This window comes from Melanostigma gelatinosum (assembly GCF_949748355.1).
Source record: "Melanostigma gelatinosum genome assembly, chromosome: 15".
NCBI lineage: Eukaryota > Metazoa > Chordata > Actinopteri > Perciformes > Zoarcidae > Melanostigma > Melanostigma gelatinosum.
In genome coordinates this window covers 22,360,892-22,387,689 of record NC_136648.1, presented here as the reverse complement: position 1 = coordinate 22,387,689, position 26,798 = coordinate 22,360,892, and the positions used below count along the sequence as shown (strand labels likewise).

At 43.9% G+C, this 26,798-nt stretch overlaps 2 protein-coding genes across 4 annotated transcripts in view; one reads left to right on the top strand and one right to left on the bottom strand.

Annotated features, from left to right (window-relative positions):
* Positions 1 to 608: 608 nt before the first annotated feature.
* On the bottom strand, positions 609 to 11,884 carry odr4 (odr-4 GPCR localization factor homolog). Of its 2 annotated transcripts, none has more exons than XM_079285657.1 (14): positions 11,754 to 11,884; positions 11,324 to 11,424; positions 10,896 to 11,012; positions 10,485 to 10,577; positions 9,614 to 9,720; positions 9,505 to 9,541; positions 9,191 to 9,334; positions 9,023 to 9,118; positions 6,839 to 6,886; positions 6,174 to 6,293; positions 5,993 to 6,086; positions 2,225 to 2,428; positions 1,156 to 1,209; positions 609 to 733 (listed from the first exon to the last, which is right to left on the bottom strand). In XM_079285657.1, exons 2-14 carry the CDS (start codon positions 11,417 to 11,419, stop codon positions 663 to 665), a joined length of 1,281 nt encoding a protein of 426 aa, XP_079141783.1. In that variant the 5' UTR covers positions 11,420 to 11,424; positions 11,754 to 11,884; the 3' UTR covers positions 609 to 662. The 2 variants fall into 2 exon arrangements, with proteins under 2 accessions (XP_079141783.1, XP_079141784.1); XM_079285658.1 differs by having other exon boundaries at positions 11,324 to 11,420; positions 11,754 to 11,798.
* A 480-nt stretch (positions 11,885 to 12,364) lies between these two features.
* The window catches only part of LOC306789624 (nucleoprotein TPR-like), a 32,262-nt gene continuing 17,828 nt past the window's right edge, over positions 12,365 to 26,798 (top strand). For both annotated transcript variants that reach the window (XM_079285652.1, XM_079285653.1), the window contains exons 1-23: positions 12,365 to 12,598; positions 13,044 to 13,154; positions 13,318 to 13,382; positions 14,661 to 14,751; positions 14,932 to 15,035; positions 15,679 to 15,843; positions 16,859 to 16,951; positions 17,702 to 17,782; positions 17,915 to 18,002; positions 18,251 to 18,388; positions 18,521 to 18,615; positions 19,410 to 19,607; positions 19,742 to 19,849; positions 20,395 to 20,618; positions 21,567 to 21,730; positions 21,826 to 21,950; positions 22,065 to 22,213; positions 22,316 to 22,478; positions 23,891 to 24,025; positions 24,172 to 24,312; positions 25,855 to 26,062; positions 26,193 to 26,389; positions 26,508 to 26,648. In XM_079285652.1, coding sequence (XP_079141778.1) covers positions 12,448 to 12,598; positions 13,044 to 13,154; positions 13,318 to 13,382; positions 14,661 to 14,751; positions 14,932 to 15,035; positions 15,679 to 15,843; positions 16,859 to 16,951; positions 17,702 to 17,782; positions 17,915 to 18,002; positions 18,251 to 18,388; positions 18,521 to 18,615; positions 19,410 to 19,607; positions 19,742 to 19,849; positions 20,395 to 20,618; positions 21,567 to 21,730; positions 21,826 to 21,950; positions 22,065 to 22,213; positions 22,316 to 22,478; positions 23,891 to 24,025; positions 24,172 to 24,312; positions 25,855 to 26,062; positions 26,193 to 26,389; positions 26,508 to 26,648 — 3,135 coding nt within the window. In that variant the 5' untranslated portion in view covers positions 12,365 to 12,447. The remainder of the gene's footprint in view (positions 12,599 to 13,043; positions 13,155 to 13,317; positions 13,383 to 14,660; positions 14,752 to 14,931; positions 15,036 to 15,678; positions 15,844 to 16,858; positions 16,952 to 17,701; positions 17,783 to 17,914; positions 18,003 to 18,250; positions 18,389 to 18,520; positions 18,616 to 19,409; positions 19,608 to 19,741; positions 19,850 to 20,394; positions 20,619 to 21,566; positions 21,731 to 21,825; positions 21,951 to 22,064; positions 22,214 to 22,315; positions 22,479 to 23,890; positions 24,026 to 24,171; positions 24,313 to 25,854; positions 26,063 to 26,192; positions 26,390 to 26,507; positions 26,649 to 26,798) is intronic.

Below are 26,798 nucleotides of genomic sequence, written 5' to 3'. Positions count from 1 at the left end.
AGAATTCAGTGGTTCTAAAGGTTGAGGTTAGAAGAAAGGTAATGTCTGATAACTCTTTAATGAGTGGACAAGGAGTGAGAGAGCAGCTGGAAACCACAGAGGCCCAGCAGACAGATGCAACTGAAACCCAAGAAACCACAACAGCTGTTACAATTGAGGAGGGAGCTGTCGTTGGACAGCTGGATGAATTTCCTCTGCACCGTCAAAGATTGTCAATTTATTCTTTAAGTCCCCGCTGGACCTTTATCAAAAGCACCGCATTGTGAATAAACAGTACTAACTCAAACGTAACATTGTTTATTTAACTCTGCGACGGTTCCAATTTACGTCATGTGATGTACTGAACGTACCTACGGTACTAACTTTGGTATTTTTTAACCTGGACCCTACCTCCCCATATGTCTGTGTCTAAGTGAATATTGGGGACAGCAATTTTATATCTATACATATATATATTTTTTTAAATCGGTCCAGTATTGATAATTAAAAACACTGTTAATATAAAAAAATATATATGTACATAGAGCTCACTAAAAACTAATTATGGGATAAATTCAAGCGCATGAACCCAAATTTCTACTTTTCAATTTTGTGATCCAACAGACACTTTGTAGAAATGTGAACAACAAACGTTTTATTTGGCGTGTGCATATATGTGTGTATCAAACGTCATTGAGATAGAGCATCGAGGCAGCAGTGGCAAGAAGGGCGACGGCGGTAGCCATGGCAACACCTAAACAACAGAGGAGAATTAGGACACACTGATTGGTAACACAATTAAAAAGTGGTTGATTATCTTAGTGCTGTGATTGTAGCCGGGTGATGATGAAACTACACCAAACACAAGCTAACAAACCATCAATTCTGCCACCTTCCACTTCCTCTGTGGAGAAATCAATTCCCTGCACAGTGCATGCTGGGAAAAGGGGCGGGGAGCAAACCGCACACATTACGCACTGTTTGTTTGTGAGAACCAATGATATCACCTGGTCAATTAGAACTTCCTGGAGCACATTTGTCCCACTCGACTGGAGACTAGCATGGCCTAACAATGTTGCGAGTTGTAACGAGGTGGCAGAAGGTCCACGTGTTTATTGGCTGTTGTGCTGATGTTATGAGGATGTTTGTAGGCGTTACACTGGAAAAGTGTTTTACCAATGTAGTTGTTCCTCTTGGGCTCCAGCGCTTCAAGGGTTTCCACGGTGGGCTCTGGAAAAACACCATTTAATAAACTACAATAATACAAAATCTCAACAACTCAAACCTGGTTATTGGGGAAGAATCAGGTTCAGGATGGAAATGAGAGAATTCCTTCAACTGCAATAACCTCATTTCAACAGAGCTTTACAAACAGGCTCGGTAATCAGAGAGAGCTCGTCTTCACTGCCAGCGTGTGTTTTATAAGCACACTGCTCAGCTGTGGAAATGCTTTACGTCAGTTTGTGTTGGACTTTGGATGGATTTATGGAGACTAACTGAGGTGATGATCCGTCTTCTCATGGCCAGAAACAAAGGTTTCTCCAACAAAACACTTTCTGTGCTTTTTGCCAGGTGAAACTCAAAACACTGCCTCGCCGTTGCTGCTTCGGTTTACAACACGTCTGTCCAAAATGTCACTTAATCAATTTATTCGACTTGACATTTTGTGTAATATTGTCATAATAAGCATACACAATTTTTAATTGTGGTAAAAAAAAAGCGTTTTGTAACATCACTGTGACTTTTGACCACCAAATTTTAATCTGTTCATCCGAGTCCACGTGGACGTTTGCGCCAAATTTGAAGAAATTCCTTCCAGGCGTTTTCTGAGGAATCGCATTCACTAGAATGGATTGTGAAGCCGATGCGGAAATATTTAAACTTCTATTATTTGTACTGGCCATCGAGGGCGAAGTCTATGAGAAAATGACTACTTCTCTCTTGATTTATTACCTCAGTAAACATTGTAAACATGAGTTTATGGTCTCAATCTCTAGTTTCAAGTCTTCTTCAATACAGCATGATGTTCATTGAGTACCCAACCTCTAGTTCTGCTTCCAAAAAAACAAGATTTAACGACAAAAACCAAGATGGCGATGTCCAAAATGGCTTCAAAACGGTAGTCTACAAACCAATGTCTACCAGTCTATGCTTTTATTCCAATGTGCTCTAAATAAAAATAATGATTTGGTGTGAAAATCATGAACCACATGGTGCAGCAGACACAGTGCGGACACACTCCTACCCGCTGCAGCGTCTCTCTCTAGGACTTCAGCGGGCGTCTCCTGCCTGGTATCCAGGTCTTTCTCGGCTACGTCAATGTCCAGCATCTCCTTCAGCCTGTCAGTCACCTCAGACAGGCCCTCGTCACTGAAGCGGTAGTCACACACACACACCGGCCCGCTCCCTTTCACCGGACAGAAGACACGATGAGGGAGACAGAATTGCTCTGAAAGAAAAGACAGTCAGAGGCACAGTGAGGAGAGCGGCTGGCATGGATTGAATTTAAATACCTGCCGAATGTTACTGTGGTTATTAATAAAGACGCTAAAGTGAGACGAGGTAAATTAAGAGAAACGGTAGCCACTGCTGCCCCAAGTGGCAATAACATGATAATGGCGTGTTACATTGTCCTTCAGTACCCAACAACCTCTTGTGTCAGTTGCTTTCAAGACATCGTCGACTGGACTGAAGGTGCATTCAGATATATTGTTCCACATTCACAGTTGTATTTTGATCCTGAATTGGTCACTTTACTCACATCTCAGTTTGATTGAAATTTTCTTTTTAAAAAGAATTTCTTCAAATAAATAAATTTCAAAAAACATCTCAAACAAAAGAACAGAGTCACAAACAAATGACCTTTTACAGTGATCTGATCCAATAGGATAAAAACATCTCTGGGACATATTCTAGATGAAACAAAAGCTAGTGTTCACCTTGATTACAGAAACAAAAGGCAAAATAATACAAACAGTAAAGACGGCGATGACAATAAGGTGTGTGATACGAAGCTGCAGCCAGCCGTACCGGTGCGTGTCTGAGTCCTGTCTGATCGTGGATGGACAAGCACTGTGCTGGGGGAGGCAACGCGTTTACAGATTTAGTTTTTATGAAGAAGTCAAGTAAGCTTTATGACATGAGTCACCAGAAGATGCCGGTTGTACCAGACCGGACCAAACGAACACAGCAGCACCAAAACCCGGAGTGCATTGAAAGGATGCGTTTGATAAATGATTAAATTAACTTTGATGAGAGGATGTTACTTCTTCTTCATACGGTCTCACTAGAACATCAGCTGAAAGTACGTCGATACACTGTTTTTATGTTTCGCAGATTCATCTCATCCATAACTGAACACAACATTGTATTTGCTTTTGTTTGGGCTTCACGAATGCAGCTGGATACAGAGGGCACATTCCAGAAGTCTCACTCAGTTTATTGTTCCAGTCGTTGAAACAGTCTTAACATTCTCTAAACTGAAAGTACATACGTCACAGCTGTAGTTGTTTACATGTTTTTTCAACCATGGAGTTGTTCCTGAAATACAAATCTCTGTACTATAAAGGAAGGTCAGTTGTGTCCAGCTGAATGCTGTTGTGTATCACACTGAGCTTTTTACACTCCCAGTTCAACTGGAGGTACAGGTTTACTGGGAGAAGTCAATACTGAACCATGCTGTAGTACACAGAATCTTTCATGTGAAAAACCCAGACAAACCCTGCAACAATAAAAAACCAAACAGCATGTCATAGATATTTATGGAACGCACATTTATGTCTGACAGCGTTTTATAATTGAATGGATCACTTTGCATGTGTTGGCTCAAATGATAAAAGTATCATTTTTAGCATTTGTGAAGACTATGACAATATCAAACTACATGCAAGCAGTTATTGTGCAAACTGAAGACAAATTGTACTCACGTGTTTTAGCACGTGTGCAATTTGCTTGAACAAATAGGAAATTCTAATCTGTTGTCAACAACAAAGTAACTGAATGAGTTATTTCCGCAGCCTAGGAAAGCTCAATCAACATGTGTGAACGTGTTCTCTCTCACATCCAGAAACCAGAGAAGAAGAGTGGAGCTGCTCTCTCTCACATCCAGAAACCAGAGAAGAAGAGTGGAGCTGCTCTCTCTCACATCCAGAAACCAGAGAAGAAGAGTGGAGCTGTTCTCTCTCACATCCAGAAACCAGAGAAGAAGAGTGGAGCTGCTCTCTCTCACATCCAGAAACCAGAGAAGAAGAGTAGAGCTGTTCTCTCTCACATCCAGAAACCAGAGAAGAAGAGTGGCGCTGCTCTCTCTCACAGCCAGAAACCAGAGAAGAAGTGTAGAGCTGTTCTCTCTCACATCCAGAAACCAGAGAAGACGAGTGGAGCTGCTCTCTCTCACAGCCAGAAACCAGAGAAGAAGAGTGGAGCTGCTCTCTCTCACAGCCAGAAACCAGAGAAGAAGAGTAGAGCTGCTCTCTCTCACAGCCAGAAACCAGAGAAGAAGAGTGGAGCTGCTCTCTCTCACAGCCAGAAACCAGAGAAGAAGAGTGGAGCTGCTCTCTCTCACAGCCAGAAACCAGAGAAGAGTAGAGCTGCTCTCTCTCACAGCCAGAAACCAGAGAAGAAGAGTGGAGCTGCTCTCTCTCACAGCCAGAAACCAGAGAAGAAGAGTGGAGCTGCTCTCTCTCACAGCCAGAAACCAGAGAAGAAGAGTAGAGCTGCTCTCTCTCACATCCAGAAACCAGAGAAGACGAGTGGAGCTGTTCTCTCTCACAGCCAGAAACCAGAGAAGAAGAGTGGAGCTGCTCTCTCTCACAGCCAGAAACCAGAGAAGAAGAGTAGAGCTGTTCTCTCTCACATCCAGAAACCAGAGAAGACGAGTGGAGCTGTTCTCTCTCACAGCCAGAAACCAGAGAAGAAGAGTGGAGCTGCTCTCTCTCACAGCCAGAAACCAGAGAAGAAGAGTAGAGCTGCTCTCTCTCACAGCCAGAAACCAGAGAAGAAGAGTGGAGCTGCTCTCTCTCACAGCCAGAAACCAGAGAAGAAGAGTGGAGCTGCTCTCTCTCACAGCCAGAAACCAGAGAAGAGTAGAGCTGCTCTCTCTCACAGCCAGAAACCAGAGAAGAAGAGTGGAGCTGCTCTCTCTCACAGCCAGAAACCAGAGAAGAAGAGTGGAGCTGCTCTCTCTCACAGCCAGAAACCAGAGAAGAAGAGTAGAGCTGCTCTCTCTCACAGCCAGAAACCAGAGAAGAAGAGTAGAGCTGCTCTCTCTCACAGCCAGAAACCAGAGAAGAAGAGTGGAGCTGCTCTCTCTCACAGCCAGAAACCAGAGAAGAAGAGTGGAGCTGCTCTCTCTCACAGCCAGAAACCAGAGAAGAAGAGTAGAGCTGCTCTCTCTCACAGCCAGAAACCAGAGAAGAAGAGTGGAGCTGCTCTCTCTCACAGCCAGAAACCAGAGAAGAAGAGTGGAGCTGCTCTCTCTCACAGCCAGAAACCAGAGAAGAAGAGTAGAGCTGCTCCACAGACAATGAACAGGAGACTGATTTTGTTTTCTTTTTTTATTGTATTGTAGCGTTCTCAGTTGTGAAAGAGAAAATGTTCCCATATACTCAGTTCCACATTTTATACTTGACATCACAAATTTGGGTTTTAGCACTCTTTGGGAGAGTTAACTAATATTTTAGGACTGTGTTGGACCATATGAACAACATGTATGAGTTTTAAAAAAGGGCGTACTTCCCCTTTAACCTTCCCCATCAGGATGTACAGTACATTTCTCTTTGTGTATCGCTGACTCAGCGCTGTGCTCAACTCTTACTGAACTGGGTTTTGTAAAGTCGGTTAATCATTTCCCCACAGTTGACCTTCCAATGCATATCTTCCTATCGGCACACAAATCCTACCTCTTCACTGGGATTGGTTGACCCTAAACCCGCCTCCCACTCTGTCCTCAACCTTCACTTCCACTATCTGCACACAAAGGCTCATGACTGGCGGAGCACACCGGTGCATGTACCTCTCTGGTGTTTGTCCTTTTGTGACGTCAGCAGCTCCTCCAGCAGTATTTGAGCCCTCGTGGCCACCGTAGAGACCGCATCCCTCTTCAGCAGCTGTCCACAATGGAGATGTCACAATTTGAAAAAAATAAATGATGGAAAGCTTCTGATTTAAGCTCATATACAGAATCACAGCATTACCTTCTCGGCCAGTTTGGCCTTGGGTTTGTTGCTGTGCAGGTAAGCTCTGCTGTGGATCGCTCCTCTGATCGACACGCTGCCTCCACACCGCTGGACCACATCTGTTGACCTCCGCTCCTCCTGGCACACACAGGACATCATGGTTCTCTGTTATACACAGCACGTACCACATCACTAGGCCTAGATTTATGAGTCAGAGCGCTAGATATAGTTTGTATTTATGAACGATGCTTTAAAATCAGCTTCTTCTGGTCCCCTACCATACTGTTTAAATACCCTTAAAAAGGGACAGTTCATCCCAAAATCAGAAGTAAATATTTGGTGCTATAAATCAGTCTAGATAGTTTTGCTGTGAGCTGCCTAGTGTTGGAGGTATCAGCCGTAGAGATGTCTGCCTTCTCTCCAATATAATGGACTATAATACGGAATATAATAAACTACAGGCTCTGGTCTGTTTCCCTCTCATCAGCACGCAAGCCTTTCATATTCGATTCAATGTTCGAAGTAAGCTACAATTATCAGAACAATACAAACATGCAGGCTCCCTCATGTGGCTCAAAGGAGTACTGCAGAGATAAATCTGAATCCATTTTTGTGGTGGACAGCAAAGCGATTCCTTCTTGTGACGTGTAGTTGCTATGACGGCCGTGTGAGTGTTCTCTTACCGGTGTGATGAGTAGCTGAGCTGTGTACGTCTGTCTCACATTCCTCTTCTACAGAAAGACGTAATCACAGACACAATCACACACTCCCGTCTTCCACACAGTCAGTCATCATCATAGTTACATGCAGCTTTAAGGTTTAATACATCATATTTAGGATAATTGTGAGGTGGTGTTTTAACCTCTCATCAGCCTGCTCAGGGCCCGTATTGATCAAGCGTCTCAGAATCACACAGTAAATATGTAAATACTCTGCTCTTCTAAAAAAAAGTTAGATGTAGAAATGATTAAGAGGTCTATTATAAATCTACTTTTTATAATGTAAATATTTATAATATATATTTATTACGTGAATACAAAGTAATGACATGGACAGCTTTACCATTTCTGAATTGTATTGACTGTTTCTAATTACAGAACAGCTGTTTCAAATATTTGTATTAATTACTCTGCAAATTTAATGACTGTACTGTGTATAATCGACATCTTCTAGTTCTGAAAAGTGAAGCCAAAGCTTCATGTGTTAAAGCTGCATTCTCTCTAGTGTCCACCAGGGGGCGACTCCTCTGGTTGTATAGAAGTCTATGAGAAAATGACACTGGCCAAATCCCAATGTCCCCCCTAAACCCTCAAGGACTGACTGACGTCACCTGGTAAGTGGATGAGTGTGAGAGGCTGTGAGGGCTTGAGATGGTGTGAATAGGAATGGGACAGCACTTTGCTGCAACATATCACGTTACCATGAAAAGGACAAAAAACATGATGTGTAATTGTGGGTATTTATTTTAACTTTGTACTCCCTGATTTGAACGTCTTCAGGTTTCCTCACAAGATGAGAACTTCATATAATCTATTTACTCGTTTTTGTCAAAACAGCTTCAATGACAAAAGCAAATATTTGATGAATAAATAAATAAATATCTTCTGACTTCATGTTAATCTTTTGTTCCATCTTTAACCCTTAATGTTTCTGAGTACATTTATGATGACAGGCTGAACACACGTGAGCCGTCCTCTTTGTTTACGTCTCCATGTGTCCACTGGTTAACCGTGTTTAACGTCACATTGCAATGATTTGTGGGTAATTCCCTTAGGCTAAGTCAGCATACCATGCTGACTTACGGAAAGGGTTCATAATGTCTGCTAGAGAGCCTCAAACACTTGATGATTTGACAGTGGGACATCCCTAAACCCTCACGGACTTCGCGGGAGCGCGCCTCAAAGTCCGTGAGTCCGTAAGGGGGGACATTGGGATTTGGCCTACTTCTCTCTTGATTTATTACCTCAGTAAACATTGTAAACGAATATGGTAACTTCCTTTCAAAGGTTGCAAAAAAACAAGATGGCGACGGCCAAAATGCCGAACTCGAGGCTTCAAACAAGCAGTCCACAAACCGATGGCTGACGTCAGGACGACTACCACTTCTTATACACAGTCTATGTGTACAATCCAAACCCACTATAACACAGTATGGTACATTTTGTACATAAAATATGGCTTACTGTCCTTAGGCTATAGCCTAAAACAGTACTGTGATGTTGACAAATAGAGTAACATCAGTAGCACTATTTCTGTAACATCACCCAGTCTTGCACTGTAACAAAATGAACATGTAACCTGAGATATCCTTCACTGTACGTTACAACCAGCCAGAGGACATTGTGTAAGTCTGCTCTCATGCCGAACCCTTGTGCGCATTGTCATCTCTACAAGGAGCCGCGAGCGTGATCAAAGCTGAGGACTGGCCAACAATGTGAGGACACCGGTTTCTGCGGGGACAGCATGTGTTCTGTATCCTGCACATAAACCATCTTTTAATAAGCTCAATGTAATCACGCGTTTCTTCTCACGAGGTATTTCGGCCTGAATATTGTCTCCTGACTTCTCCAAACAGCTTAGGACTCCTGTGGAGCTCTCCCACATTTTGGCAGAGACAGGAGTCATTTCCTATGTTAGGGAAGTTGATAAGAAATGCTTTTACTTCTAGTCCTAAAAAGGAGGACCAAAAGCACATCACTCTGACACTTCTCAGCCATTTAGGAGAGATTTCCTTCTCTGAGACGCTGGATAAGTACCAGCTGTGCTCTTGTTGGCAGCATTACTGCCAAAGTGCCATTGAGCAAAGGTCCAAAGCAGACGTAAAGATTGAATTTCTGTTCTGTCAGTGTTGGTTAGATGTATACAACCTGTCCTCCTGCCAGCTCTGAGTCGTCCGCCAGCTTTTTCCCATCAATCAGACAAACTCCGCCCTCCAGCTGTTGTGCCCACACTTTGAGCCCCTCCTGAAATGAAGCTTGGCCTGAGAACAGTTCCTGAAAATGAATTTACGTGACTGTGTGTGTTTGCGCGCTAACCTTTAGACATGTATCCATGTCCTCCGTATCGGTTCTATTGTCTGGCAGTGGCACCAACAGGTCCACGCTTAAACAACAGGACACCGTGATCCAGGAGGAACACACACCCGACTGGTACTTCCAGTCTGCTGGCTTGGCCACGCTCTGCAACAGCCAGTGGACATCGGGATGATTGATGACAACACAACGCTGCGAGTCTGAGATCTTGAGCACTTTTTGAAGGCAATATGCAACAGATTAAGTGTAAGGACTGCAGATGGAAGGCGTGGCTTTTGTGAAAGATGAATGAATGAAAATGAAAGATGGAAACCAACCTTGGAATCTTTGACGTCGAAGGTTCTGCAGAAGGTTCTAAGACGAGGGGTTAAGGAACATCCACACAAGGTATCTGGTAGCTAACTGATCCGACGCGCAAAAGGATACTTCCTGGTTTTGGGGTTGACGTGCAGCGCGACACTGTCGGTGACGTCATCATCTGCAGGGTTCCACAGACGCTCCGAGGAGATCAGGTTCTCCACGGCAAAGACCAGCTGCACACAGACAGCGCACAAGGTTCAGAGACAGAGAACACAGGTACAAGCACATAAGCATCATGACTGTTAATTGATTTTTGATTATTGCACATTCAGATAAACAGAGCACTCCTTTCACTTCCATGCTGTGCTACATTTCTGCTCATGTACAAACCTTTTGCATTAAATTGCAAGACTCAAAACAAGGTTCTTCTTCACCGCCGGCTAACAGGCTAATATACAGTATCAGTATATTACTCTTCTACTCTGACAGCAGCCACAACCTTCAGTAAAGCGTTTCACAGGCTGACAGCTCCCCAAAAGGGAGGTCGAAACATCTCCATCGCCTGCTACTGGCTGGCTGTCGGTTTAGAAAGCGCTTGATTTGATATGCAGCAGTGTGGACCAATTTCAAAAACGGTCCCCATAAGTTTCTTAGACACGAAAACATCGCCTATGTTGAAAAATACTGAAGTTACCCTTTAGGATCTGTGGACTCCCAAAGCAGCTCAAGACACACCTGTTTAGATTGAGTCACATTTTATGGTGTTTTAATGTCTTTATTTGAAGTCTGTTCACTTGTTTTTCATTGTGAAGCGCTTTGCGAAGTTCTGCTGTGAAAAGGTGCTTCAAAAATGAACTTACTTGTCCCAACAACGTTATAAGAGAAGGGGAACCTGCCCCATGATTGTAATGCTTTTCTGCCCCCTAGTGGCCAGAAATGGATTGATGCAGCTTTAATAATGTGTGCATCATGTACAATGTATTTCTATGAATCTCACCTGTCGGAGTGTGGTTACTGTGTCCTTGGCGTCAGTGTCAGCGACGATGAACACTCCCAATACAGCCAGGCCTCCGGGCAGCATCCGAGACACCTGTAAACCGTAGCAATGCAAACTGTCCGTAAAAACTCCGTACTGGTAATCAGTTTTGCCGTCTAACTCCAATGAACACAACCCACACTGTTTATTACAAAACACATGTGTTGACATCATGGAACTATAGATGTGTTGACAATAACTTCAAAGTCTTTCTGTTCTTGTTTCTTTAATCCATCATCTTTCATTGACTGAATGAGCTCCCTGTATAAAGCATGTCCCAGTTCTTATCATGCAGTACACTTTAATACACACTTAAATACTCTAGACCACATGAGTGTGCGTTGGGATAGAGCCGTGTCCCTCTCTGCTCACCTGTCGAGCATGCTCAGTCACCCACTCCTTGTCCAGAGAGTTTCCAGCCGCTGCAGCAGACTCCTCCCTTTGGGGCGTCCGAGTTGCCGTGACGACAAACTCCCTCTGGGTTGAGCTCTGAAATGTTTAGTCATCAATATCGATTGACGTGTCGTCACTCACATATACAGCAAATACTCTTTCCCATCATATCATGTTGTATTATGAGACCACACCCCAATACCTCCAACAAACGCTAGACTCTAACTGACAGACGTATTGTCCGGTTTTACATCCTGAACTTCTCAGGTGTATTGTGTTGTTCTGTGTTACAGGTGAGGCTGTTTTTCTAGTTACATTAGTACCAACATGTTACTGCAGTGGTAACTGTTACAGCTGGTCTGAAGCTATGCTCAGTACCACAGATAGATGTCTGTGTACAACCTTACCTGTCCAATCAGCAGGCCTGTGACTGGACCTACTTGTTCACACTGTTTCGTCAGATATCCCTCCACGGCCTCTTCTACTATATAACTGCGACCCATTCTGCCTAAGGAAGGTGTGGAGAGAGATGGAGGGGTGATAGAAAATCAGAGTAATGTCTGCAGTGAGAAAGTGATGAGAAAGGAGAGACGTGGAAGAATAAAACACGGCTAAACAAGTGAAGACTTTACGTAAGCTTGACTTGTAACGTTATCTACAAAAAAAACCAAGTAATTAAACCACGTACAACTTAAAACTCAACGTTGGGGTTGGTTAATGTTTGTCAGCCGCCTAACTTTAGCTAACCGATATTAACTCACTGCGACTAGCTAACGTTATATAGAGCTCGTACAGCTTGAGTTTCAGGTGTTTAACTGTGTGTCGTGGGGGAAATACCTGACAGAAGCGAGACAGTGGGTAACTTATGAACCAGAAGGCAGGATACTTGCTGTTAATGTTGACTGCTTGCAGGGGTTCGTCAGCAGAGCAGCAAGGCTCAATTTACCAGCATGCGTTGCGCAATGACGTATTTCCGTCGCACAACGTCGTCGTGCGTCAATAATCAAGTTACATAGTTAACGAAAGACAAACAGCCAACGAAACATTCATTTATTTTCAAGATAAAACTTGCAGTGACCTTTAAACTTTAACTAACCAACTGCACATAATTAAAGTATTGTAGCTCTTCACATTACATGAATGAAAACAATACAACTAGTAATATTTGTAACGTTACCTCTGTCCGTGGTGGGATCACACTGGCGCGGTAGAAGTGTTTATGGCTTCCCGTGTGACAGCTATAGTTTAAACTTTAAACTAAGGTTTTCAATTCATCCTGGACTGTGTACTACAACAAAAAGCAGCGCCGTTTCTTTCAGTCAGTGTACATCCGTTATGACATAGTAGCAACAGGATTGTCAATGATTGCTTTATTTTGAAAGTTTCGAGTAGATATCCTGTTTTTACACAAGCGTGGCTTGACACGTTCGCAGTTCAGCGGACCGGGTTTGTGGACAGTAGAACATTTATATTTTACCAGAGTTTGGTGTCCATTTACTGTTATTTTTCAGTGGTGTAGTGTTAGGTGTAGATGGCGGCCATCCTGCTTCAGGTTCTGGAGCGGACGGAGTTGAATAAACTCCCGAAAGCCGCCCAGAACAAGCTCGAGAAGTTTGTAACGGAGCTGCAAAATGCTAACGAGGAGCTCAGGACGCAGCACGAGCGGTTCAAAGCAGACAGCGGTAGGTAGCTCCTACCCAGGAGACAGTAGTTAACCGGTTAGCATGTGCGATATGATGGAAACCTCATGTCAAACTTCAGTGCACTGTGAAGCTTTCTTCTGCTACATCCGGCAAAAAATACAACGAATGCTGTGATTCATCCACATTGCTTACAAATGCCCGCTAACGTTAGCTACGATGTTAATGCTAACTATGGCGCAAGAGTTTTTAGAGGTTTCCCTTGAATCCATCATGTTAAATACCTGTGTATGAGTTCTGCATATAACGTTCTATATTAGTATGTAGTAGTAACTACTGCTGATAAATATGTTACTGCTTTAAAAAGTATTATTTGGCAGATGAGACATGGAATAAAACTATTGTATTGTGTGTGGTGCAGGTACTATGTTGTTTGACATGTGTAACGTTACTCATGTGTTGTGTATACTGTCCTCCGTCCCTACAGAACAGCAGTACTTTGACTTTGACATTGACAGGAGACTGGCGGAGAGTCAGGAACAGATCCTGTCCGCCACCAGAGACGTGCAGACGCTCAAGGAGGAAAATAAGAAGCTCAGTGAGTCGTCACGCGCTTCCTTTTTACACACCCGTTCTTCCCTTTGTTTAATTGAGGGGTCGGCGCTTCGACTGCACCGCTTTCACTCGTTGGACTCAACTTCCTGATTTAAATGTTTGCCTCCATGTTCCTCTGTGTGAGCGGTGTCTTCTCTATTGTGCAGATGAAGAGCTGAGCGCTCTGAAGGGAATAGAGGGAGAGACCCCTGAAGATAAACCACCTCAACAGGTAGGCATGCCCATCCCCCTCCTGAGTCTGTGGTGCCAATGATGGCCTGCTACTGTTGCTTATGAGACACAACACCCAAAAATATAGGTCTGGTAATGAACTTTTTATAGTTTCAGAAACAGCTTCTGCTTGTTTTTGGATGAAATTTAAGCACATTTATTAATTCAATTCAATTACTTTTTTGATATCAGAGGGTGTGTAATATAGCAGAAGTATATTTTTGATTGAAGAGAGAAGTACGTAGATTTTTGGTATCGTGTTGAAGGTAAGTCATAGAATGCATGGTGTCAGTGGTGTTGGATTTTAAATATCTAAACCAGGCGTGTCAAACTCATTTTCACTCTGGGCCGCATCAGCATCATGGTTTCCCTAAAAGGGCCGGTTGTAAATGTAAGACTGTGTAAATGTAACCACTCCTAACATATTGGTAAATAACTGTCTCTGCATTTGATTGTTGTTTATTCAAGTCAGTTATATAAATGTAAAAATATATTTAAGCACATTTCTGTTATTATAACTTAAATCCTTTTAATTTAGGGTTATGAAACCCACATTACTCTATCAAAGATCAAACTATTAAAGAAAATATCAAACATGTTATTACAGTAACTTTGTTCAAAGCTTAAAATCCTTTCAAGGGTGCGTTTGCACAATCCCACGTGGAGTATTTCATGTGTTGTAAAGCCACGTTTAAAGTAGTCTTCAATGTACTCACAATACATTTCCATGTCGCATGTACAGTAACCAGCCAAAGAGCTGCTTCTGTGGCTGTGTTCAAGTATCTCATAACTTCAACTTTCCATCTCATCATTTTGACTTTCTAGCTCATAAATTCGACTATGTGGACATTTTTATTATCAAGTATAACTTAAAAAAAAAAAAAATCTTTTTGTTTGTTTTGCTGGCGGATTCACGGGCCACATAAAATGACGTGCCGGGCCGGATTCGGCCCTCAGGCCTTGAGTTGGACACCCCTGATCTAAACCAATCTGTCATGCGTGTCTTTTTTGTCTGAATAGTGAAGAGCAAATTTCTTCTTTTTTCCGCCCACAAAATCCTCTGTAGCAGTTAACCTCTGAAATGTTGACTGTTTTTAGCAGACTCTCTGACTGCTGGATTTACACATGTAGCTCTTACAAAGGACTCTGTCAGACTGCCATTTAAGCCAATTAAGTATTTTCAGTGCTTTATTTAGAGGTATTCAAACAACCAAATGTTTCAAATTTCCTTCAAACCCTGGATAGTTTTGTAGTTCAAATGCTGTGTGTACGTTTACAGCAAACCAAGGCCAAGTATGAGATCGAGGCTGAGAAGAGAGAGCTGGCGAGGCTGCTGGAGAAGAGAACGCAGGAGGTGGAAAACCTCACTGGTAAGATGTCAGCTTTACACACACACGCTTTTCTTTTTAGACATTTGGTTAGAATAGCAACAGTTATTCTTGTGTTTTTCACATCAAGTCATTTTTCTTCATACAGCCCGATATCATGAATTTGCATTAAGGGGCGTTATAATCTGTTCAGCACACGACACCATCTGTCCTTGTTTGTAGAGGACGCGAAGCGTCTGAATGAGAAGCTGGCAGAGACCAGCAAAGTGAAGACGGAGCTGCAGCTCAAACTGGACGGCATACAGTCATCTGAGGCTTCTGTGCAGGTACGCACTAGTTTCATGGAAAGCGCATCACATCAGTGATAGAGCTCATGTTGCAGTGCATTTAGCTGTGGTTTCTTCCAGTGACCACGAGTGGACCGCTCCAATATATAATACTGTTGGCTAATCTTTTGGTGTGCTTGCTTTTATTGTGGTACTTATATTGTTTTATTGTGGTTTTACTTTAATGGTACTCTATTTTCAGAATGTCCACTTACTATCTGTCTGTCTCACCACCAAATCAGATGCTTAAAGGGATAGTTTAGATTTTTTGAAGTGTGGTTGTATGAGCTACTCTTCCATAGTCAGTGTATATATAGAATATTCTCACCTCTTTACATTGCTGTCAGACGGCTCTTTCTGACGGGGAACTGGATCTGTTATATCCATCTATTCTGTCTTCAAAGCAACCAGGCTCCTTTGACAACAACAGTCATTTTACCTGAACATGGGAGCTGCTGGTCTTTGTTTGTGTTATTGTGTGACTTTGGTGAATCAAAACTGAGCCTTTTTAAAACACCAAAGTCACCCAAACTATCCCTTGAAGCGGTCGCAAAGTTTTTACTAGAACCACACATTAGTAGTTTAAAGCAGCAACCACAAGGCTCTGATTTGATAATGTGCTCTTTGTGATTGCACGTCGTAGCACCGAGAGAAGCGCATGGAGCAGGAGAAAGAGTTGCACGAGAAGAAGATCGAGTGGTTAACGGCAGAACTGAAGACCAAAACGGAAGAACTGTTGAACACCAACAGAGAGAAAGGCAAGGAGATACTGGAGCTTCAGGGTGGTCAGAAGGGCAGCAAGGAGCAGGTAACACTCTCACACGCTCACACACACTCTCTCACGCTCTCTCACGCTCTCACGCTCTCTCACGCTCTCACACGCTCTCACACACTCTCTCTCACACTCTCGCCCACTCTCGCCCACTCTCGCCCACTCACACGCTCTCTCACGCTCTCTCACGCTCTCACACGCTCTCTCACGCTCTCTCACGCTCTCTCACGCGCTCTCACGCGCTCTCACGCGCTCTCACGCGCTCTCACGCGCTCTCACGCGCTCTCTCACACGCGCTCTCTCACACGCGCTCTCACGCGCTCTCACGCGCTCTCACGCGCTCTCACGCGCTCTCACGCGCTCTCACGCGCTCTCTCTCACACACACTCTCACACACTCTCTCACACACTCTCTCACACTCTCTCTCACACTCTCTCTCACACTCTCTCACACACTCTCTCACACACTCTCTCACACACACTCTCACACACACTCTCTCACACACACTCTCACACACTCTCTCACACACTCTCTCACACTCTCTCTCACACTCTCTCTCACACTCTCTCACACACTCTCTCACACACTCTCTCACACTCTCTCACACACTCTCTCACACACTCTCTCACACTCTCTCTCACACTCTCTCTCACACTCTCTCACACACTCTCTCACACACTCTCTCACACACTCTCTCACACTCTCTCACACACTCTCTCACACACTCTCTCACACACACACTCTCACACACACTCTCTCACACACACTCTCTCACACACACTCTCTCACACACACTCTCTCACACTCTCTCTCACACACACTCTCTCACACACTCACTCACACGCTCTCACTCTCTCACACACACACACACACACACACAAAGCATAAACTGAGCAGATTGTGCCGTATTCTACTCTCGTATACCAATGCTTTCCCTACTGGCTTTCATCTGCTGTAATACTGAAACGTGTCTTTATGAATAAAGACATGAGGCATGGTGTCCTATCCACAGTGCTGATGTCTTTCTTAAGATAACTTTTCTCTTCAACAGGTGACCAGACTGGAAGGACAGCTGGCCTCTCTGAAGCAAACCAGTGACAGCCAGGGTAAACGAGCCGAGGACCTCAACAGCAAACTGAAGCAGGTAATGAAAACACACCTCAGCGGAGAACTTCATGGAGAGACCAGTGGTAGGATGACCACAGCATTCCCTTCTTAATGGATTTGCAAGTCTACATCTGTATTGGACGGTTGAGGGTCCTCGCATCGCTGTAAAGACCAACTAGGTCGACACCAAATATCATTCTCACATTTAACACTTTACAGTTTCTTTGTATATTTGTCAGCTACTTTTCTAAATCCACATGAACCGCTCTGTATATCGGCATTAATTACATCTACAACACTTATTCAAAATGAAATTACGGTTATATCGAGCACACAAGGCCAAATATGACCGCTTTCTGACAAGCAGTGGAGCATTAAAGGGTGTTTTTCAAACAGAGTCCGGGGCAAGTAAACTATCCTGGAATCAAGCGTGTAGTTGGGCGGCGTCAGAGGATGTGTGCGAAACTCCAACTGTGTGTTGAGCAGTTTGAGAGCGTTTACTTACCGTGAATAAAGATTAAATATGACAATTAACTTCATATTTGTATCGGGGCAAGTACAACTTGATCATTAATGTTGAACGCTGGATTGTCCTGCTGTTGGTACAGATGTGTGAACTAACCAGACCCTAGGGGAAACACTGGAGGGCATATTTGGCATTAAAGAAAAATACATTTTTGGGGAAACGCTGTATGTACAGGACAAAAACATATGATGACATTAAAGTCGGTCCGTGTATACATATGTGATGGTGTTCATTGTTTGTATGGTACGTTTGTCTCTCCAGGCTAAAGACGAGCAGAGTGCCATGGAGGAGAAATACCGCAATGAGCTCAACGCTCATGTCAAGTTGTCTTCCCTCTACAAGGTGAGAATCACTGCAGGCCACCTGAGATAACTATATTCTCTTTATTAATAACACAAGACATCTGCTCTACATTTCGCTGTCTGCTTGTTCGCGGCATGTTGTCGGTACACAATGTCTTTGTTCTCCCTGTAGGGGGCAGCAACAGACATGGAGACGAAGAATCAAGAGCTGAGCAGAGCAGTGGAGGAGTTCAGCAAGCTGGTTAAAGACACTGGGGAAGGTATCGCACCGGTTTTTACTTTTCTTCCAACACGCAAATAGTCTGCTACGGAACTCTGGTCTTGACTTAATCTGTGCCACCCTCACCATTGTTATCTGTGTTTGGCCTCCTGATCATCCTGATCGTATGACCCGACTGTATTGAACAGCGTAGGCGAAGAAACGGTCAAGAGCCACCTAAAGCCCTGTTTTTACATGCGACGTATTAATGGTGCGCTGCGTGATCGATGACGCTGTCCGTCTTTGCAGCCAATAAGACCCTCGAAAAGAAGGCGTCGGATGGGGCGGAGCTAAAGACGCGTCTTGAGGCGGAGCTTAGAGAGAAGATCAAGAAAATGGAGCTGGAGCTCGAGAACACCACGGTGAAGGCTTCTGGCAAACACTGCTGTAAGAACACGCGTGTTATTTTATGTCTAACTTTTATAACGAGATCAATGTGTTTGTCATGGTGCAAAGGGCCATCTGCACAGTGCTGTGTGAGTGTACACATGTGCATTATGTGTGTGTGTTCTGCTCCAGGTGCGCCGTCTCTGACCGAGGAGCAGTTGGACACCATGTGTCCGTCGGCAGCAGCCATCGCGGCCATTGTGAAGCCCAGCATGAAGTTCTTTGATGTGAGTTTCAGAGGACAGTCCGGGGCTGGATGACATGGTTGAACTCATATCAGTAGTATATCACACGGCTGCATACTAACCAAATAAAGTATTCAGATTGATATTTACTTGCAAGGACTTGTGTTCCACGGTTTTACACCGTGTTAGATCAAAACTCTTAACACATTTAAAACATCAATAAGTCATCACAGTGCCTAACTGTGGCTCTGAAGCTTTGAGCAGAACTCAAACGGACTGAATCCTTGTGCCTCACTACACACACTTTGGGCGTGTTTAATTTTTTGATCATTTTCACTCAATGCATATGGCATAAACTGGCAATGGTGTGAGGGTTGTTTTCTTATTTTATTTTTTAAATTTTGTTCAACCTCAGCTCCTATAATAAACTGTTTCACCAAAATACAGACACTCGGAACCCCAAGGACAAAAATGTGCCGATAGAAACCCACTAAAACCAAAATGTTTGATCCCTCAGCCAAAAATATATAAATGACTTATTATTGTATTACTATTTTCCAGCATGTAAATACACGTTTGTATTATGTGGTTGATGCAATGCATCAAAATTTATGCTAATCATTGACACATCCCAGACTGGATATCGTATCGTATATGACATCCTCGTAGCATTTAGTACAGAGAAAATAATTACGTTGTTATATTATTATCCACAGAAGTGTAGACTTTGTCTTTCTGCAACCTGTGTGTTTTTATGATGGTTAAGTAACTGTAGTCTACCTCACTATGGTTTTATGTTTGTTGTAGCAAGTATTAACTCCTCCTCTGCGTTTCAGCTGTATAATGCGTATGCCGAGTGTCAGACGCAGCTTCAGCTCGAGATGCAGGAGACCAGGAGAGTGAGCCGAGTTCTGGACGAGATCGTCCTGGAGATAGAGTCCAAGGCGCCCGTCCTGAAGCGTCAGAGAGAGGAGTACGAGAGCATGCAGAGATCCATGGCCTCCCTGTGCAACAAGCTGGAACAGGCTCGAACGGTGGGCGACACGTCCACGCTCCTGCTGTTTTTGTCAAAGTTTACATTCTAATGCGTTATCAAGTGCGTTTATTCACCTTCTGACTACATATTCTGTTGCGTTAAACCTGTGTTTTGTGTACTTTTTGTCATTAGGAGATCTACAGTTTGCAGAAAGAGAAAGAGGAGGCCAAGCAGCGCTGTGATAGCATGGAGAGAGACAAACTGAGGACAGAGAGACATCTAGAGGATACATCTACACAGGTACACACAAACACACTCACCAAGCATTACATGCTTTCAAATAAATCTAAATGCATCTGTTTCTGGTGATCTGTTTTCTAACTTCAATCTAAAAATAATTCAAAAAGCTTTGCCAGTATACTAACTGTGAAAAGCAGATAAAAATACATTTCTAGCCAAAAGAAAGACATGGCAGTAATGTTACATAACTTGCTAAAACATACAATATGTACCTCGTGTTTATTAGTGTATGGAGAAATTAAACGTCGCTTTAGGACTTTGGGCAGTGGTGCACTTCAGCCTCTTGTGGTTGAAAAGAGAATAACAACAACAAACACTGGGGGGGAAAAGACATGCACCTGCAAAACTTTTTTCACAGTAGAAAAAAAATAAACAACTAACCTACTTCTCAGGGCTTTGGTAGTTCTGATCAGTTTTAATAAAGATTTTTCAAGTATGTGAACAATGATTGATAAAATATTCTCAGGGGATAAAAATCTAGAATAAAAGGAGAACCCTGCTGATTGGTACAGATTACTTCATTCATAAATGTGTCTCTTGTCCAGGTGTGTGCTCTTCTGGTGGAGCTGGAGGAAGCCAGAGGTAATCAGGTGACCAGGGAGGACGGCAGCTCCGCCAACATTTCCAGTAGCTCTGAGGTCATCAGTCCGCGCCAGCTGTCCTTCCGCAGTGTGGAGGAGCTGCAGAGGCAGAACCAGAGCCTGCTGAGACGGCTGAGGGAGCTGGAGGAGGAGAAGGACAGACGGCAGAGCCAAGTGACATCCGCGCGGTAATAAGTGCTCTAACTGAATTCTTCATTTATTTACAAGTGCCTCTGCTGATGCAACAACTGACTCCGCTAGTGGTAGTCGCTTTCCTGCAAAACAACGTACAAATGATGTAAAAGTCTCTTCTGGGGCTGACACAAGCGCCACAAGCTGCAGGTACATGAAGTGATGAAGTGCGTAGGCAATTCAAATTAGTTTTCAAATGTTGTAGGTTTTTCTAAGAACTATGACCTTACATCAGTCTATATCTAAGAATGTTATAGATGTAATATGAGCGCCTCAGAAAAATTGAAGAATTTCACCCAAAGACTCTCCCGGGCATAACTCATGACCCAACGACTGAAACGGTTGTTGAATACTTCGGCCCCTACGTCCGGTTAACTGTTGTGATGAGTCAGCAGTCAATGGCGGAATCAAACTGCCAATAAAAGTGTGATTCACTGCAACCAAGAGAGGTCCTCCATAAATGAGCACAAAAACATTTTGGCTGATGGGTCCAGCAGTATGCCAGGTTAGCCGTGGACAGACGGACAAAGAGATGCACTCATGCACATGACTGAATACATACCTTCCTGGCAGTGATAATAAGATAATACATTTAGGACACACAATAAATCACAACAACGTCACAGCACTTAATCAACTCAAAATAATATGACAGATTTAACAACAGTCAATAAACCAACCAACACGTCAGCCCGGTATCTTTAACTGTAACTGTAATGAAACAGGTAAAAGGTATCCGAAGTGAGAAAGGAAATACACATTCTGATGAACACGGAGGAAAAAAGCTATCTTTCCATCTTGGACAAAATTGTAGAACGCCGTGCGTACGTGTTCATGTTCAGTTATATAAACACGAGTGATATGGGATCCATGGATCAGGCGGAACGCATCGTTGGTGAGCAGCGGAGCTAAACATGAGCTCCGTCTCTGTGGTTCCTCCTCAGTGTGTCAGAGTTGGAGGCCAGCGTGGACAAGCTTCAGAAGGAGGTGGAGCAGCTGAGGGAGCAGAGGAACCAGCAGAAGCAGCTGGCCGACTCCAGCGCCCGGCAGAGAGACATGTACAAGGCCCTGCTGGCGCAGAGCACCGGCTTCAGCCTGCCTCCTCAAGGTGAGCTGAAAAAACTCCAGAAACGCCTTTATGGGGATGTCTTTTTTTAACATGTAATGGCGTTTATAGCACAAAGTTTTCACGTGTGTCCGCAGGTTCCGAGTCTCCGTCCCACCCTGCACATGTTAGACCGTCGGTGCCGGGTACTCGCTCTGCTCCTCAGAGAGCCGCCGCTGCCGAGTCGGCACAGACCACTCAGGCTAAAGCTGCATTAAAACAGGTATGAACGCCTGCATACGCTCACTTGAATCTGCATCTTCATTGGGTAAAAATCCTAAACGTTTAAATTCAGTAGCTGTTCTGATTGGATGCGTTTGTGTCCGTGCCCCTCCAGCTGAGCGACTCCTTCACTCTGTACAAGAAGGAGAAGGCGGTGAACGACCGGATGTTGAACGAAACGAACGACCGGCTGCAGAGGCAGCTGACGGATCTCAACTCCAGCCACGCCAAGCTCACCTCGCAGTTCGAGTTCAGCAGCAAGAGGTTTGCTCGGCCCAGCGCTGCTGCTGCACCCCCCGCCTCACGGTTCAGCTCTTGGAGGTTTTCTTTTTAACGCAGCGTGTTTGTCTTTTGTGTCTCCGTCAGATACGAGATGCTCCAGGACACTGTGTCCGCCTACCGCAGAGAGATCTCCGCCCTGCAGGAACGGAACCAAAAGATGGCTGCAACGGCCCAACGACACGAGCACATCATCCACACGATGAGCCAGGACCTGCGGCAGGCCAGCGAGAAGCTGGCGCTGGAAGAGGTGAGGAGGAAGAGAAGCTTTATCTTAAGGGTACTTATGATGCTGTGGGACAGGGTCACACTTTGACCAAAGCTGGATTAAAGAGAGAGGAAATCAGATACACCGTGTTATTCTTTGTCCCTCTGGTTTTATTTACAGTTCATATCACGCGCATCAGCACAGACAGCAACCGACTATTGTCACAGCTGGATGACACTAGATTTAGAGACTTTTCAACTCTCTTCGCAATTACATTTCTAAAAAGCGAGTGGAGACGAGGGAAAAAAGCATGAAATATATTATAATTCATTCCCAATACAGTCTTGCAACTAGATACTGATTCATAAAGTTATATATAAATAAGTAAATAAATAGATAATAAGACAATACATCTATAAAAGGCCTATGTACACAGTGTAGAATGATCTTCTGACTCTTCCCTGATCTTCATGAAAATACAGATTCATTAATTACAATGTTTGTTTATGTCAATTATATTTCTTACAAAGAAAGAAAATCCGAATTGGCAGGTCAGACTTTTTTTTACAAGGAAATTGCAATCTGTGCATCTCTACAGGAACTGCTGACTCACTTGTAGAATTTTCACTCTAAGTTGAACATTATTCTTCCATACATGAATACCTACCGTTTTTTTTTTACAGTTCTACAAAACTTGTTCTACAAAACTTGTTCAAGAGTTTTTTTGTGTGCGTGTTTTTGAGTGAGAGAAATAAATGTTTTGTGGAACAAGTTTTGTAGAACTGTAAAAAAAAACTGTCAAAAAAAAACAACTGGAAAAAATGAGTCTGCTATTCAGAGCTATGAGCAACAACAGTTATTGCGTCATTGCTTTTCGTTTGGTAGCCGTGAGAGACCTTAGTCTATAATGCAAGTATGTCTGCATGAAAAGATGTACAAAGATATATTATATAATCGCTAATGCTAATCGCGGTTAGCATTTCCCCATTGGCCGTAATGTTAAAATTAGCTTAGAAGCTAGCGACATGTTATGATGTTCATAGAAGAAGACAACTTTAGTACTGTTGAAAGCATCTTGCTGTTCAATGGGGACACCTGCGGCTTATAGACCAGTGCGGCTTATCTATGCACAAATTCTTCTTTTAAAAATCAGCTGGCGCGGCCTATAGTCCGGAAAGTGCGGTATTTGTTAAACATCAGGAGATGCTCACAGTTACTCGAGTGGACCAGAAACAGGACATGAGATATTCCTTCTTGCAGGTGATCCCATGAGAGCATGGCCCATCAGCAGTTCTCTTCTGTTGTGAAGTCTGACTAAACATGTGAACTGTTTCACACCTCTTTTAGGGAACACCCACCACTCAAAGTGATGATCTCTCCCTCTGCTCACATCCATTCATAACCACCAGCGCTCTCGCGGTGTAAACTTGTTTATCTCCCCTCTCTGTCTGCAGGTGCGCGTCGAGAACTTGACCAAAGAGAGAGACATGTTGAGACGAGCAGAGAGTCGACTCAGTCAAGAGAAGGAAGCCGTGCTTGCTGAGCAACGGAACCAGAACCTGCTGCTCACCAACCTAAAGTCCATACAGGTACCGTTTCATGCACCGGTGTGGACTGTGTGACTTAGATTTAACACAAACATCGGTGACGGTCGTTCCACTCCATTCTGTTACCAAACGTCCCCGTGAGCTCCCTGATTTGAACCAGTTTCCTCTCCTCTCTCACTCTGGTCCAGTTGACCATGGAGCGGACGGAGTCACAGACCCGCCAGCGGCTGAACGACAAGATGGAGCGTCTGGAGGCAGAAGTGGCTTCAATGAAGACCAGGCTGGACCAGGAAGTGGCACAGAGACATGCCCTTGGGCGCACCATGGATGTACGTAGAATATTTACATTTCATGATCTTGTAAGAAATTTGAGCAAAGAACTGTGTTTAATAATTAAGAATTAAGAATTCATAATTAGTCATAATCATAAGTGTTTTGGAAATGCATAATTAAGATAAGCATAAAGTGTTTTAGGATAAGCAGCTAGAAGTAGAATTTGAGACATGAAGCTTTTGCCAAAGTTGCAAAGTTGCAGAAGTTTAACATTTATACTGAAGGATTATTATAGAAGGGATTAAGCAATAACTGACAGTCTTTGAGTGTGTTAGGAGCTCAGGGAAAGAAAGTCATGAAGACAGGCATTTACAGAAGTGCACAGGGAAGTTAGCTAATAGGAATTGGGATAAACGGAAGAGGAGGAGTTGCGAACGGATATGAGGGCGGGAGATAGAAAGTGTTTTTCTGCCTCTTTTTAGCGTGTGGTTGCCTGGGACGGCTGTGTCCTGGGACCAGAGGTAGTTTTTTCCAAAGTGGGTTAATATTGTAATATTTCTTAGGAGTAATTTACTCCATTGTGTAACTGTAATCGTACTTGCATCAGTGGGATTAAATTCCTGTTAATTGTAAACCAGTTTTGGTAGATTTATTGTTGCAGCGTGTCGACTGTACAAAGCAGCCGGACACGTGCTCTGGCCTCCTCGCTGTGGAACAGACTCAAACTTCCACAATCTCTGCACACAAACTACCGATCAAAAATGTTTCATCTCCTGCCACAAAACTAAATAAGAATGAACTTTTAAAAGACTTGAACTTAAAACTATTTTTCAAATTGTTATTATTTGAATTGTTTCATATATACATGAAATTGGTCCTCTGCATTTAACCCCTCCGCAGCATTTTAGGAGCAGTGGGCTGCTGTAAAATGCCCAGAGAGTAACTTGGGGTTCAGTGTCTTGCTGAAGGTGCCGGGATCAAACCACCAACCTTGTTGGTGAAAGGACGACCCATGCTACTCACCAAGCCACAGCCGCCCTACAAAAACTTGATTGCGTCCAGTTGGATGTCTTAAAAGGACTCGTCTCTATGTTTTAAAGCTCTTTCATGCTGTATAGGTTGTAGGAAGTCCTCTTTACAAATATATGTTGTTTTGTATAAAGGGTTTGTTTAAACACACTGACGACTGAGAGGGCTGAAAGAGACAAAGAGCAACGTTTGAATAAGAAGAGAAGACATCAGCAGTCGTAAAATAAACTGGAAGCTTAGCATCAATGTGTGCGGAATAAACGGGAACAACTTCCTGTTTCAGTGTCAAGAGTTTCACAATAACGTCACCGAAGAACAAGCTGGAATTAAAAGGCTTTAGCAAAGCTCTTCTTCAAACTTCACAATAGAAATGGGTTAGCACTATTTCAGAAGTGAATAAAACATCTAGTGTCTGAATAATACAGTTTAAAAAAATTCGTTATTTCGGAAAAGGAAGAAAAACTTTAATACAACAGCTGATTCCAAAGTTTTGAACGGTGATGCTTTCTCTTAAATAAGTGTTGAACACAGCATGTAAACTTGTCTTGTTGCGATCACCTCCCCGGCAGGCCCAGTTGTTGGAAGCGAAGAAACAGCTAGAGACCCAGAACACCTTGCAGCAGAAGACCAGGGAGCTGCTGTGCGGTGCTGAACAGCAGGTGGCAGCGCTGAAAGCCCAGCTGGCCTCCGCTTCATCCTCTGAGGCCGTTACTGCCTCCGGCAACACCACCGCCACCCCGGCCTCCAGAGCCGCAGCCCTCAGAGCACCACTCCGAGGTAAATGGCATCACTCAGTAATGAAGGGCAGAGGACCATGTTTGTCGTCTGTGGGCAGGTAACAGGAGCGAATGCAATTACTGTCACCGTGAGTGTTAAAGGCTCTTTTTTTGTCTCTGCTTACCTTCAGTACGCTCTCCAGTGCCGGCAGCCTCCCAGCAGCTCAGCCAATCAGAGCATGAGCTTGCAGAGGTGAAAAGCCTCCTGCGTACTGCCGAGGAACAAAAGGGAGAACTGGCGGAGCAGCTGAAGAACGCTAACGCTACTGTGGAGCAGTACAGGGCTGTGGTACTGAGTCTGGAAGACAGTCTGAAGACAGAAAAGGAGGTATGGCTCTTTGATTCGTTCCCCTTAGTAATTCAACAACACTCGGTTGTTCTCCGCCGTCTTCTTTGTCTTCTCCTACCCTCTTTCTGTACTGCTCACGCATGTATCCGTCCTTTAGTCCCGCTGCCCTCTGGAGCGCCGGCTGAAGGAGTCCGAGGAGGTGCATAAGCAGCTGGAGAAGAGGATTTTAGAGGGGGAGAAAATGAAGCAGCAGGAGCGAGAAGAGAGGAGGAAGGCCGTGGACGCAGTGGAAAAACAAGTAAGCCAAGCGATGATAACGATGTATGAACATGTGTAATGTGAGGCGTCGCTCGCAGGGATGAACGTACAGAAAATGATCACCCGGGTCTGCAGCTCCTTCTCGGCTTTGCCGCGCAGCTAAAGAGACGGATATGTTTCTCAGGAGCTA